Genomic DNA, 15560 nt, shown 5'->3' on the forward strand with positions numbered 1-15560 from the left:
AAATTCCACTCTATAGCAAACATTGTTCTAATGAGGTTCTGGTGTATTCAGCATGTTAAAAATAGTATTACTCTTTGAATTCCCTCTTTTTGCTATTAACCCTTTTTTAAGTGAAGGAACATCATTGTTTATTTTAGATAAACAGCATTTTTTTAAAAGAAAGAACTCTGTGGTCATGTGATTATCTTTATGCTGACCACATGTATAACCAACATTTTTTTTTCTGAGTCAGTTATATCACCGCGCAGAACTTTTCATACCTACTAGACTCACAAAGAAATAACAATTGAACGTGCCACCTTCTGTTCAAAATTATTTGTCAGCCAAGAAATAACACATCAAGTTGACTGTAAGCACTCTATCTACTTGACAGATATATCCCCTCCCACCCCAAAGAGCTAACCAACTAAAATTTAATAAATAACTGTTTCATAAAAAGTAATCTGCAGAATCATCAACCCAATTTACATCATTAAGTCAAAGACCTATGATTTCTTCTGTGTGGGACTTCCTTGTGTAGGAAGTTCTTCCACCTGTAACTTATAACGATGTGGAGCCGACTAAGGCTAGAAGCATAACCCATTGTCACACAGCCGATCAAGTGTCAGAGGAAGACTATAAAGCCAGGTTTAATGACTCCAGGTTCTGAAGTCTAGTAGCTTAAAAATAAACTAAGCTTTGGAACCTTGTATTTCATGCTGCCTGCCCAGATCAAAATTGCGGATGCAAAGTATCTTTGCAAATAAAAAATATTATCCTGACTATAATCACACATTGAATGCCTATCTGTGTGTATATACATGGTACATACACATATGTATTGGAGACACTGGCACAGGACTGTCCAATATGATGTGCTCACATCAAAGAAGGTGCTGTACCCTGTAAGCAAAGCAGAAATGCAGTAGCTCGAAAGAAACATGAGATGAGCAAATTTAGAGATATCTCCACTTCAAATGTTCTTATGGACTATTCGTGCCCAAGCTCATACTGGTCTGATCAGCCACAGTTGGATACACTGTACCTTGACCCCAACATGGTGATGTCATTTTGGTCCTCTTGAAGAATGAAGGACGACAACCAACCAACGTATTCATTCATGCATTCCAAGGGTAACATCATCTTTAACATGAACATGGTGTATGTGTGTTTGTATACACACACGTGTATACTTATATATGTTTTATATTGTCCTGCAATCCATACTGTGACACCAGAAAACTGCAGTAACAGAAATGGCCCTCGAAAAAAATGTACTTTTTCTTAACAAAGAGTGGAGATGTAATTTAAATTAAGAAGCTTAAATTCAGCTAGACTATACATCAGAGGTCATGTTTTACAATAATAGTTTGAGATGCTGCATTTTTTTATTTCCCTTCTGACAATTTTCTTTCGCTCAAAAGATATCTTTTTTTTTAACATTTTTTTAATCTCATGTTGCAATTTTAAACTCAAAAGTCCCTAAGACCTATACCCCTCAATACATCTCTTTGCTCTTCTCTTTTTTCTCTATAGTAAAAAGCTGATAATCCTTGCTTTAGTTCTTTTACAAGTCCTCCTATACTCCTTCATACCTTCCCCTCTCTAAGTTTCCTTTACCTATTCAAGCTTTTTGAAAAATCTTCCTTGTCCTTAAAACCCCTACAAGAACTAGAGAGTCACCATGGAAACCAGAGCTATAAGAAGTCCTTTCGTGCTTTACCCTGAGGAATGAGCAATAAGCAGGGCTTAACCGATCTGGTGATAAAGTTTGTGGATTTTGAAAAACCTTCTCCCCATTTCCATACCATTATTAAAATGCACAGAGAAAAAGTTCTGTTTTGTGTAAAAATTGTGGCTGGTATCCCTCTATCAGTGAGACAAATCTAGAGCGAAAATGCACTTTCTCATTTATTCATTCCTTCCCTTTATGCCTAGGAAAAATTAATTCACACAGCACTGAGAAAGTCTCATAACAGAATTTGCCTATAATATTATGTCTATATATTGGATGTGTTGGGATGAAATTTTGGTCTTTTAGCGACCAGGTTCAATCTTAATTTTAGTTTTTTATCTTACTAGCTTATTTAAAAGAAAAACTGAAAACAATCGGACGTGCTCTTCTCACCTGGTAATTTCCTGTTGCAGTTGGGAAACCGTGGGCACATAAAACACCACCCCAAAATAGACAGTAGGCTCCAATGCATACTTGTCTAACTGCTTTTTCAAAGGCTTGTCCAAATCTACCCACCGGCGCTGATTTTGTTTGTTGTAATACCACAGACTGAAGTAAGTAATCTGAAAAAAGGAAAGAAACAAAGTGAACAAGGCAAATACGTATAAGAAAACTCATTCATTCAACAGCTTTATATTAAGAAGCTATTCTGTATAAAGTACAGAGAATTCCAACCATTCAAAATGATAATGTAAAAGCAGCTTCATGCTGGGTTTCTTCTCAGTAGATATAACACAAAAAGGAATTAAAAGAAAATGCAAGGCCAATATCTTAGATTCGGAAATTAGTGACCTAAATCAGTTGTGTTTATATACTCTTTAAAGAACTGTGTACAGATACTGACTTGTTTTATTTATTTATAGTTGGTGTTGACATCAGAATGTAATGGCCAAAATACCATTTGCTTGAGAGGCAACACAGTATAGTGGCTAGAATGCTGATCTTAGAATCAGAAAGACAGGGAGATTCAAATCCAGCCTGCATTTACCAACTGTGTGTACAATTCATTTAACTCCCCAATCTCCCAAGCAACTAAGCCTATAATGTTGCACATGAGTTGCCAATTTGCATCAGTGGATAGAGTTCTCACACTATAAATGTTCCCTATACCAATGAAATCACAGACCCTCAGTTTTTTCATTTCTGTAGGCAGTTGGGTGATGAAGCAGATAGTGTTGGACCTGAAGCCAGAAAGACCTGAATTCAAATCTAGCCTCCAACACTTTGCTAGCTATGTGACCCTGGGCATATCAATTAACCTCTATCTGCCTCAGTTTCCTCATCTGTAAACCTCACACAGGAGGTAACAACTGTCAGACTTACTTAAAAGCACCAGATAAATGTTGGATATTATTGTCAGTCCAAAAACAATACAATAGCAACTTAGCAAAAATAACTATGTTGTGGCTCTTATATGGTGACTGAGCACTGAACTTAAAACAAATAAGGGGGAAGACAGCTAAATGAACAACATTAAAAGAGTACAGCTAGCTCAATGGACTGCGTCCAACGGTAACTTTTTAGATTCCAGTATTTGCCCCTGGTTTTCATTAGGATGAAGCACTACAGTACTTACAACAGTTGAAACCTTACCCTTGGGCCACTGCTAATCTTTTCAAACTCAGTTCCCTTGGTCTGGGCAACTGGGGAAATTGCTGCCATAAAATTCAAGGATGCTTTGTTTTACTAGAATAATAACAATAAAGCCAAGCAAGAATACATCAGCAATGACAGAAAAGCTACCTCCTAGGACTTGTGAGTTTCCTCGAAATCAGGAAAAACAATGAATGCGTTAATTTACTAGAAGAGAGATGTGAGGTATTATTGCTATAATTAATCTCTCCTCAACTTTTTAAACAGAACAGCATTAGCAACTTCACGTTTTATAAAAAAAGGAGAACTATATTTTTAAAGCAAATTGATCATATGCTCCTTATCAAATCTCCTCATGTACATGAACCTTACTTAGTCAATATAAAGGTGTATCTCATTTTATGGAACTGATTTGAATTGATTTAAAAAAATCAAACTTCACTTTAAATGCATTATGGTAGTTTGAATATTAATGAGAATTACTAAATGAATAATTATTTTGGGGTAAGGGGAGAAGGGTGGTAGGGACTCGTGATTTTGGAGAACTCTTAGGTCACACAGCCCAGTATGGGGCATCGTGGCTAATTCTGGAGAATCAGGGAAGGCTGATCTGGGACCATTCTCCAAAACCAAAGTTCCAACTCACCAATGGAAAAGGGGCCAACAGCTACACTCCATACTGGTATCTTATTACTACAGGAATTACTCTACTACTCAAGTGAAGTCTTTTAATCAGTGGGAATGAAGGTGTGGTAAAGGGTGTGTATTTGTTGACAGGAAAGTGTGTCTAAGGGAGACAGGTGTGACTGTTGACAGGAATTATGAGACTGGTATGAAAGGAGGAATGTTTGTAAGGAATCCCTTTGAGAAAGTAACAAGTTTGGGGGCAGCTACGTGGTGCAGTGGATGGAATGCCCAGACTAGAGTCAGGGAGTCTCATTTTCCTGAATTCAAATCCAGCCTCAGACACTTACTAGCTGTGTGACCCTGGGCAAGTCATTTAACTCTGGTTGCCTCAGTTTCCTCATCTGTCAGATGATCTTGAGAAGGAAATGACAAACCACTTCAGTCTACGCCAAAGAGTTGGACATGACTGAACAACCAAAAGGGGGAAGGGGAAGAAAGAGTTAATAGTTATCAGCAGTCTTACCCTTCCAACTTCTGATTAGATTCCCTCTCCTTCCAGAAACGTCTATGGGACACACAGGGAGAGAAGCATACCAGCTACCTCCGATATCTCACACACAGACACACCATTATCATGTGAGCTTATTGAAGTAGGGGCAGTATTTTTGCCTTTCTTTGTATCCCCAGTGCTTAGCCTGACACATAAGTGCTTAATGTTTGTTAATTATGTTCTATTCTTCTAGGTGACGGCCATTTGAAATACTAAAAGCTTATGGACTTTACTTCTAACTCCCTGGGGTCCTCTCAAATGGATGTCCTAAGCTACACACAGGGTAGGTGTTCTAACACCACACTATCCTCCCTCCCACTGAGGATCTCTGATACATTTTGTATATCACACTGGATTATAGGATTTAAAGCTGGAAGGGACCTTAGAAATTATCTAGGTCATGCCTTTCATTTTCTAAATGAGAAAACTAAGCCCAAAAAAAGAATTAAATGACTTACTGAAGTTCAGATTGTTACTATAAACTCAGTGGTATTTTCAATGGCTCGTGCATTTATGAATACTTAACTACGGCCTTTTTTTAAATTTCTAATATGTTTGAGGTCAATCATTTATTCAACAAGCATTTAGAATGTGCCTGCCATGTGCAAAGTATTAGGGAAGGAGATGAGGAAGCTCACAATCTAGCAGGGAAATTTTCTAACTGTAGAAACAACGGAGAAAGGAACCTAAGAGGTCATCTGGGCCACCCCTTCATTTTATAGATGAGGAAAAGAGAATAAAAGAAGTTAAGTGACTTCTCCAAGGTCACACAGTGATAGAAGTGGGACTGGAAACCAAGTCCTCTAATTCCACATTCAGTGCTCTGGCAGATACGATTCAATATTGACATATACATAAGTAAACCATCAGTGCAAAATAGAGGGGAAGATGTCAAACCTAAAATACTTTAACAATTCCAAGGCAGGGAAAAAAAATATTTCTGCCTTGGTGGCACAGATGCAAATTAGGTGCAAATTCTCAATTAAACACTGAAAAGTAAAAGCAAAGAGACAGGAGAGTGTAGAATGTGTTCTCTGTTCTCTAGGATTTAGAGTAATGCAGTTTGGCTGCAGCATAGAGTTTTCAAAGGAGAGTAGGGTTGCAAAGATAGGATGACGGATTACCGAACACCTTGAATATCAGGCTAAAGAATTTGAACTTCCTTCTTTGGGCAGCATCAAATAGGGGCGGCTGGGTGGTGCTGCGGACAGAGCGCTAGGCCTGGAGTAAGGAAGATGAGTTCAAAGGTGACCTCAGACACTCACTAGCTCTGTGACCCTGGGCAAGTCACTTCACCTTGTTTGCCTCAGTTTCCTCATCTGTAAAACGAACTGGAAAAGGAAATGGCCAACCACTTCAGTATCTTTGCCAGGAAAACCCCAAATGGGGTCACCAAGAGTTCGACGTAACTGAAACAACTGAACAACAACAAATGTCAAATAAAGAACCAGTAAATAATTCTGAGCAGCGGAGCTGACCAAGGAACATCGCTTAAGACAAGAGCTAAGCAGTCCTGAAAACACCCCTTCATCTACATGAGTTTTTCCACCAAATATAAACGCTACACATATAGCAATCTGAATTGAACAAGTGGTATAATTTGGTCTATTTTGTGATGTTCATTTAGATAGCTAATAACTACAAGAAAACCCCTTGACTAATTTGTTAGCATTATAATAGATGGTGTAATTTAAAAGAGATGACCTAATTCTGAAGGTATTCTACACTTCTGAGATTAACTAGGACTTGAGATTTATTTATATTAGTCATAATTTACTACTCATGGCACGTTGTGGGCAGAAAATCAAACAGAAACACAGATAAATAGATCTGTGAAACTGCACCATAATTAGTTTCCAACAAATTGCATAATATATCATGGAAAGGGACAGCCAAGAATATATAAAATTGTGCAATAGCTGAAAAGAACAGTAAGTTTAGCAAGAAAAGACATTCAGCTAGGCGCTGATTGGTTATTCTGTAAACTGATTTACATGATACAGGAAAAATAACTGCTCAGGTATACCTTCTCTCCTGTATACATACAGTCTTAAGTAATAAAGTAGTATTTCTAGGGATACCAAAGTCAAGTCTATATTTACATTTTCAAGAAGATTCTGTAATTGCAAAAGATTAATTGTGGAAACATTTGGACATCTGAAAATAAGTTGGGATTAGATAGCACCTTTGGACTTTTATACATTAGAATATTTAAGGAACATTTTTGCTTCTGAAGACATGGCTTTGCTTCTAAAAATGTCATGTGTTTGACTCAAGTTTTATTCAAGCGGACACAAGCCTTCTTATCAAAGAGAAACTTTTTAGGGAAGTTCCTCATTTATATTACTTTGTGTTAGCCAACTGGAGAATTAATTTCACAAATAATGTAAGCCTGACATGAAACAGAAATCCCTCCCCTAAACTGACATTAATGCCTCTCCCTGTGAAGGGGTGACCTTGGAAGGCCATAACAAGGTAAACAGGTTTCGGAGGAAATGTTTACAAATAAGCAAGCAATGTATCTATGTCTGACATTCAAAGACCACCAACTGTTTCTGTCTGACATTCAAGGACTGCCTTGCTAACTCTGGAGGAGTTCCTCACCAGAGCAACGGAGGGATAATTTTTTTGGCCTTAGGAAACCATCAACCAAGGCATAGAAAGCTCTCAATCTGCATTAGTGGAGGGAGCTCTTAACTAAACAGATGAAATTTAATTCAACAAGCCCTTAAGTTCTTAGGAAGGTACAAGCCACTGCATTAGGCACTGGTAAAACAAACAAATTAAAAACAGTCCCTGTCCTAAAATACTAAAATAAATACATGCAGAAATAATTAAAATCAAAGCTATATACAGCATGCCTAAGCTTGCACACAAATGTTGAAGATAGGAATCTCATCTTAACCTACTGAAGACTGCAAACTAAAGAAGGCAGAGAAAAGTGCCAAAAATTTAACAGAATAGCAGAGAACTAGATAAACAATTTATATTTCTTAATGTGAAAAGTCTTGTTTACCACAGTATATTTTTAAGTCAACATTTTTACATTCTGAATGTCACAAAAATAAAGCCAACTCTTATAAAATATGCAAAATGGAAATTTCAAAGGTGTAATTTTAAAATTTATCACTGCTTTAGAAAGAAGGCTAAAATCCTTTTCAAGTATGAAATCATTAGATCTATTAGAGTTAGGAGTCACAGCTGGAATTAATAGTCTGTTAAATGGTTTCATATTATATATCCTCGTGCACAGCCTGACACATAGTAGGCACTAAATAAATGTTTACTGATTGTCTGACTTAATTAAGACATAATAAAGATAAGGTAAAAATGTTCTTAATAAAATTCATTCATCCTTAAATATATACAATTTTGAAGGTGTGGAAGGATCAATTCTTAAGATATCCGAAATGTGGGAGGACAACAAACAACTGGAAAAAAATCATGGGTGTCACTACTTCCCCATAAAAAGGCACTGGAAAGGATAACGATGAGTACCAATCCACATGCCTAACCTCTCACCTCTCCAAAATCTGTATGGGTGGTTGAGGGCATTTATCAAGGGTACTACTGACTAACAAGGAAATGATAGTCTGCAGTAGATCACATCTGTACATAACTGAAAGGTGCAGTGAATACAAGATCCTATTGTGCTGTTTGCCAACTTAAAAAAAAGGGGGGGATTGGGGGGGGGTGCTTGATTCCATCTAGCCAAAATTGAATCTTGAAGGCTCTCCTTCAATAAAAACAACCAGTAATTTAGGCAGCCCTTTAAAGCCAACAGAGTATTTTATCTACATCATTTCATTTGAGCCTCACAACAATCATTTGAGACATATGGTGGTCAAGTATGACTTCAGTGGTCAACCATGTCACACAGGCAAGAAGTGATATACAGGCTACAAAGAAATACAGTAACGGAAAAGGAGGTAGGATGGATATGTGCAAGCCCCAGAGTGAAGACAGAGAGATTATGTGACTTGTCCACAATCACACAACTAACAAATGTTAGAGATGAGAATTTATGTCTTCTAAAATAGAATGAAGAATAACATAAGGATTTATGATTTTTCTATTTAATAGGAGGAACTTCATCAAAATAGTATAAATTAATAGAACTAAGATCTTTTGCTAATTAATTTCAAGTTAAATAACAATAGAGAATAAATGTTAAAGAATCAGTCTTTTAAAAAAAAATCCAAGACTTTGTTAAAAAAAAAACAAACCTGAACTTAATAGAAGATTTGAGATACAAGAATCAAGAGAAATATAAGGTACACGCCAAAGACTGATTATAAGGGATTCATAAGAACGCACTGTTTACCTTTGCTATATGTAAAATGGATGTCTAAGATTCTTATTAATAATTGGTGAGCTCATAAGAAAGGTTGGGTAAACCTGACTGATTAGGAATTTCAAATGTAAAACCATTTATGAACAGCTCAAAAGAATAATTATTTTCTACAAATAAGGTGCAAGAGGAAGAATGGATATAGAAGGAATAGATGGGGGGGGAGGGCTGGTAGTTCTAGTAACCTGCTTTCATCAGGAATCAGAGAACAACACATATATATTTAGAAGAGTATAAAAGTCTTTTAAATTTAGAAGAAATAAAATGGTAGGGATATAGGGTGGGGGGTTGGAGAGGATAAGGGAGGGATTTTTAGAGGAATGAGGGAATAGGTAAAAGGGGAGTATAGAAAGGTATTTAGATTTAGCCTTTCTGCCTCAAAAAAAAAATCAGTCTTTTAAAGAATTTTGGAGTTTCTCTGACTCTAAGTCAAAGGATTTCATACACCACACCACACTTCTTCTGGAACATCAAGTCCCAAAATTTATACATAGAGTATCCTAAATGAGATCTCTAATCATTCCCAGAGTACAGCTTTACCATCCACAGTGGGGAGGTGGGGACTCACCAGGATGGAGAATGCTGATGATCTAGATAAGGATAGGCAACAGCATAAGATAGCCCATAATGCTGATCTATCATTACACGCGTTGAACTGACACCAGAGACAATGAACTAATCCCAGAGTCATGCAGGAGACAGAGTACAGAGAATTACATTTAGGAAACTGCAAGATTTTAATTATTCCAAACTTCTCTCTGAAACTGAAACCCATCTTTTTAATACTAATGTTCTTCTGATAATACCATATTCCTGGAAATCAGGAAATATCACAATCTCAGAAGAATTGAAATTGCAGGTCACCCAAAGGACGGTGAAGAGAGACACATGGTGGGTATAAATAGGGTTGCAGCATCTTACCCATCTTGAATTACATACAAACAACCTAAAATATATCATCAAAGAGATAACTGGGTCGGCATGTGGGGTGGTCATATAGCAAGTAAGAGATAGCAAATGGACAAATGCTATGATGACATCCACTTAATATCAGGAGACCTCAATAGTGAATTTACAGGAGGAATATAGTCAAAAGTCAGACAGTACAAGCAGGAATAAAGAATTTTCAATTCTACATTACAATTCAAATCTACACTGTTGGGAGTGAGAAACACCTTCGCTGGTGAGATCATAGGTCCACTGAAATACTGAGTATTAGTAAATCTGCACTTAAAATGGTTGTTTCTTTCCCACTACACATTATGGCTGCACATCTGTTAGCTGCCACCAAGGGAATGGTTCTGGTTGATAGCGAGTGCCATAAAGACACACACTCCTAACAATATAAAGCTCTCTTGACTTCCAGGTCACATGAGCAGCAAGATGTCAGTCAGATATTTTCTCAATCCCCATGACCTCTCAAAACCTCTCCAAAGCAGAAATTATATACCAAAAATAAAACAACTTCAGCTGTCTCCATGGTCTAGGATGCCCAGAATCCAAAAGAGGGGGAAAATACAAACCCCAAACCCCAAAAGTGATAATTACTGCCCTTGAGCTCACTCAGCACCCCTTCCTCACCTTCTATGCTATTGGCAGCAAAGCTATACTGGCAGACCCAAGGACATGATGACACAGGCTTACATCAAAAGCCACCTCTAAAACCCTGGTCTCTCCTCCCTCCCTCTTTCCAGTGCCATGGAGACCTCAGCTCCAAGCTGTGGAAATCTGCTTGGTCCTCAACAGCCAGCTTGGCCACAGCTCTTTAGGAGCAAATGCCTGCCTGGGGCTGTGAGCCAGAAGCACCAGCACTGCCAATGCCAGAGCAAAGAACTAAGGAACAGAGGAAGAGAGACAGGTCACCAGGGCAAGACATTGTGTATAGGTGGAGCTATGCAGCAATCCACCAAACCTGAGGGGAAAAGTATCGAATTCAGCTGGGGCCAGCTCTGACTACCCAAAGGTCAGCTGATCTAGGCTGATAAACTATGAATTGTCCATTGTGAAAGGAGGCTGAGATGCTTTGAGATCCATGAATTGCTCATTGTGGAAGGAAGTTGAGAAATTATGATCAGAAGGGAGAGAGTAAGGAAATGAGTGATAAGGAAAATAACCAGGTGGGGACTGAAAATATCAAAGATTTCAGGAAGAATAAGACTCAAAGATCTTGAACATATACAGATAAATTAACAGGAAAAACAGTTACAGAAGAAAATGTGCCTCCAGACCTAATACACTAGAGCTGGAGTTCAGGCATCTATGAATAAATACTGCAAAATAAAGGAAAATAATCCAACACTTGATGAGACAGAAGATCTTGTGGAATTTGAGAAAAACATAGAACCACAACAGAGCTCTCCTCAGATTTCTTCTTTAAATCAAAAGTAGCACATGATTTGTTGGTTTACAAGAGGGAACTTTATAAACACAGTAGTATAAATAAACAATATTAACACACTAACAAATGAATTTTTAGTTGAGGGACAAGGGTAGAACAAATTTTAAAATACAAACATCTAAGCACAGGATTTACCTTATATTTCAACCATTCAATAACATGACTATTATATATATTATATATGACTAATATAACTATTCAATTACTCTAACTGGTTGTGCCCAGGCCTGAATGGAACTAATGGAGATCTCCTTGTCAGAGCTATCCTCTTTGCCAAAAGCACTTTTCATAACTTTCTTAAAAGGCTCTTGCAGATAAACCTTTAATTACAGTAACCATTTGCTATGATTATTAAAGACAGGAACTTCTCTGATCATGACTCCTCATGTTCCCAAAGATCCACAATTCCTTCACTTTCCCACCAAGGAATGCATACACTGTCCAATGAAGTCCTGTAAGAGATGGTACACTGGGGAGAATGCTGGACTTGAAGTGAGGAAAACCTGAATTCAAATCCAGCCTCAAGTACTTACTATGTGACCATGCCCACACTCAATCTTAGCTTCCTTATGTGTAAATGGGGATGTAAATAGTGCCCATCTCACAGAGTTACCATGGAGGACACATGAGATAACATCTGAAAAAGTCTTTGTGAATGTTTAAAATGCTATATAAACGCTACTTATTATTATTTCTACTACTGTTACTGTAATTTGTTTCTTTGCATTGTTTAATTACATCTCATAATCAAAAGGGAAAGTTGTCTTGAGAGTAGGGAGTTCTCAAGAGAAGACAGCTGTGAAGGCCAAGGTCCATTTCCTATGCCCGTTCCCTATGAAGATTAAACTAGTCCTTTGAAGTTGTCCCCAAGACTTAACTGGCCCATGGGCTAAGCCTTAAGCAGCCCAGATGTGAACTCAGCTTTCCTGGTGGCCCAAGGCAGCAAACAAGGGTCCCTGGTCACCTCGGGGCATAAAAAGGCTAATCCACACTCACATGAAGGGGGAGAAGATTTTAGACTAGGCTGATGTCCAGATTCTGCAGAAGTCACCACACTATGCCCTGCTGACCAGAATCTTCATTTGGAGATGAGGGGCTTACTCCAGCTAACCCTTGTTCAGCATCCCTCTCTATTTTAGCTAAGTTAGCCTTTTGTTAACTACTAAATAATTCGTTAGCATCTCATTTTCTTCCAACATCACACCCAAACTACTAGGAGATTGGTATAAGACAAGGTCAGCCCACTGTTAAGAGCTAGTTTAAAAAAAATAATAAAATTTTGTGTTGATTGTTGATACTTTTAGCTGACTTTTTTGAGTTTTATCTTTATTATTTTGGCATTACAATGGAATGTTTGGATAGTTAGGCTTCTTGCTTACAGAGGACACCAGAGACATATATGCCCACCCTTTATATACTGATTGTGGTTTGGGGCATTGATTCAAATAGCAACAATCACATAAAAGAGAAACCAGCTATTATACCTGGCCCAAATCCTATCAGAATGTAAACCTTTTCCTAATCCCCAACTGACTTTTTCCCTAATTACTTCAAGAGCCCATTTATTTCTGTTTTATTTTTTAAAAATGCATAGCAGATCACTAAGGACATCACATAGGTCAGCCAGCTAAAAGATTTTTGTTCGTTGATATTGTTGCTTTTTTTTTTTCTGGCACTAGAGTTTGTTTTACATCTGGTCTAAAAATTCAACAAATATTTATAATCTACTTAACCAGAGAAGCATAAAAAACGTAAACTTATACAGAGAGTAAAAGCAAAAACCATGAAACAATACACACAATAATTACAATTTAAATGGAAAGGTCATTTTAAAAGTATGAAAGTTGAGCAATTATGATGACTAAGGACCAAACCAGGCCCCAGAGAAGAAATGAGATCAGAAAATTCTTGCTACTGCCTTCTTTGAAGAAGTGAGAGCCTATGGATTTGGAACACTGCATGTAGTACCTGACTGAGCTGACACGGCTAATTTTGCTAAACATCTCTTTTTCTTTTCCTTTTTTTAGCCTGTGTTAGAAAGAATTGCATACTGAGGAAGGGTAAGAAAGGGAAGAGGACAAGAAAGGAAGGGAAAAGAATAAGCCAAGCATTGTGCTAGGTGCTTTATGAATATTTCACACGATCCTCACAACAATCCTGGGAGGTAGGTCCTATCATTATTTCCATCCTACAGTTGAAAAAGCGACTTTCCAAGGGTCACACAACTAGCAAGTGTCTGAGGCTGGATTTGACTCAAGTCTTTCTGATTCCAGGTCTGGAGTTGTATCTACTGCCAGGTAACAGAAGTATTTGGAAATAAAGACGATGTAAAGACAAAAGGTACTCATAAAAATTTGGAAAAAGGCATGGAAAAGTAAAGATCAAAGTTATCACCCCCCCCCCAAAAAGGCCCTTTCATGAAGGAAGGGAGGGAAACCAGGGATATAACACATAACCTCCCAAAAAATGAAATATAATTTCAATTAAGGAAGAGGACATGAGAAAGCCTCCTGCAGGAAGCGATACTTAAGAATTCTGAGAAGCAGAGTTGACAAGTACATTCTAACACCGGAATCCCCTGTGAGAAGGAGAAAAGATGGGAGACAGAAGGCAAGTTCACAGAAAAACTAGCACGTAGTCCAGTCTGCCAGGAACGGAGAAAATGTGAAGGGGAACAATATGAAACAATGCTAAAAAGGTAAACTCCTGGCAGAATGAGGCATGAGGCAGAGGAAGAGATGGATGGGCAGAAAATTTGGACAACAGAAATTCCAGAGTGTCAAGATCACAAAAGTAGCACTGTCAGGATGATTGTGAGATCTAAGAGGGAACCATCCTGTGGACAGTGAGGTGAAATTGAAACACCTTGATCATGGGAGCTGAAAAGGCTGATGAACCAGAACCAGTTCTCTTTGCATTAGAGTTATACTGCCTTTTGTTTTTCTTGCATACTCTATATTCCTTGTCCTGCTTTGTTTTTCACCCACAATATACCATAGTTTCTTATTTGTAAAACTATCACAAAAATCTCATATTTGGAAGAGACTTCAAAGACCATTTCAATCCAACCTATAGTGGAAAAGGAATGACTTCTACAATATCCCAGGGCTACTGTAATCCATTCTCCACACATTTACCAAAGTGATTGTTCTTAAGCATAAATCTGACCACGCTGACTCCCTTCCTCAATAAACTTCCTACCTATACAATTCAATATATACTCTTTTTGGCATTTAAAGCTCTTTACAACCTGCCCAAATCTTATCTTTTTAGCCTTTTTATACATTACTCCCATACATAAGTAGTCTATGAGCCTTCTATATTGGCCTAATAGCTGTTTTTCACACAACACTCAGTCTCCCTGTATCAGTAAGGCAATAAACACAACATCAATGGTAATCGTGAATATGCCTATGTAGTTCTGTATCGCAAAGTATGAGAGACTCTCCATATAGAAGGTAGAAGAAGTAAAGCATTTATTCAGACACCAGATAACCCATATCCCATAACCAAATGTTCAGCTCCCACAACCAGTCAGCCCACTTTATCATAACAGCAAGGAACTTGAAACACAATATCACAACGTAGAGCCTCGCCATCCCAAAACCTCTCTGACCCCCTGCTGGGGTCTTCCCAAAAACCAACTTATAGTACAGCTATCACAGTCTGCTCAGCTATCATAGGCGACTTTCTTTACCTCAGCTCTAACTATCACTACAGCCATTAACAGACATAACAGCTCTCTCCCAGCATTTCCTGTGACATAACTTCCTTTTCCTCTCAGTAAGCTCCCCCTACCACATGTGACTTAGGTTTCCTGTGATGTAAGCAGGTCACATGGCCTATTAATGGGTAGGGAAGATCTTCAAATCTAAATCGCTATTACTCTCCCCTTTGTCTCTCATATATGACATTTTGTCTTCCATCTCTGAGCTTTTGCACTGGCTGTCCCCTGTGCCTAGAATGCTCCCCACCCTTACCCTTAACTCTTGGAATCTCTGACTCCCTTCCAGATTCAGTTCAAGGGCAACCTTCTTCATGAAACTTTTCCTAATCACCAGAGTTGGTTGCTAGTGCCCTCCCCTTCAACTTTACCTCCTATTAGCTTTTTATTTGCTTCATATATATTTACATACGTACATGTTTCCTCCATTAAAATGGGCCGGTTCTGTTCTTCTTTTGTCTTTGTACCCTTAGCACAGTGCATGGCACATAGTAGGTTCTTAATGAGTGCTTGAATGATTGATTCATGACATGATTAGGCCTCTAGTAAGGAGAAATCCACTGTTCCACATCTCTCCCACATCTCATACTGCAAAGCACATAT

At 38.0% G+C, this 15560-nt stretch overlaps 1 protein-coding gene across 1 annotated transcript in view; it reads right to left on the reverse strand.

The window, feature by feature from the left end:
• Positions 1–15560, reverse strand: part of PTPN21 (protein tyrosine phosphatase non-receptor type 21) — a 129508-nt gene that overhangs the window by 84279 nt on the left and 29669 nt on the right. The window contains exon 3 of the mRNA XM_036734453.1: positions 2108–2277. Coding sequence (XP_036590348.1) covers positions 2108–2277 — 170 coding nt within the window. The remainder of the gene's footprint in view (positions 1–2107; positions 2278–15560) is intronic.

This window comes from Trichosurus vulpecula, chromosome 8 (assembly GCF_011100635.1).
Source record: "Trichosurus vulpecula isolate mTriVul1 chromosome 8, mTriVul1.pri, whole genome shotgun sequence".
NCBI classification, from domain to species: Eukaryota; Metazoa; Chordata; class Mammalia; order Diprotodontia; family Phalangeridae; genus Trichosurus; species Trichosurus vulpecula.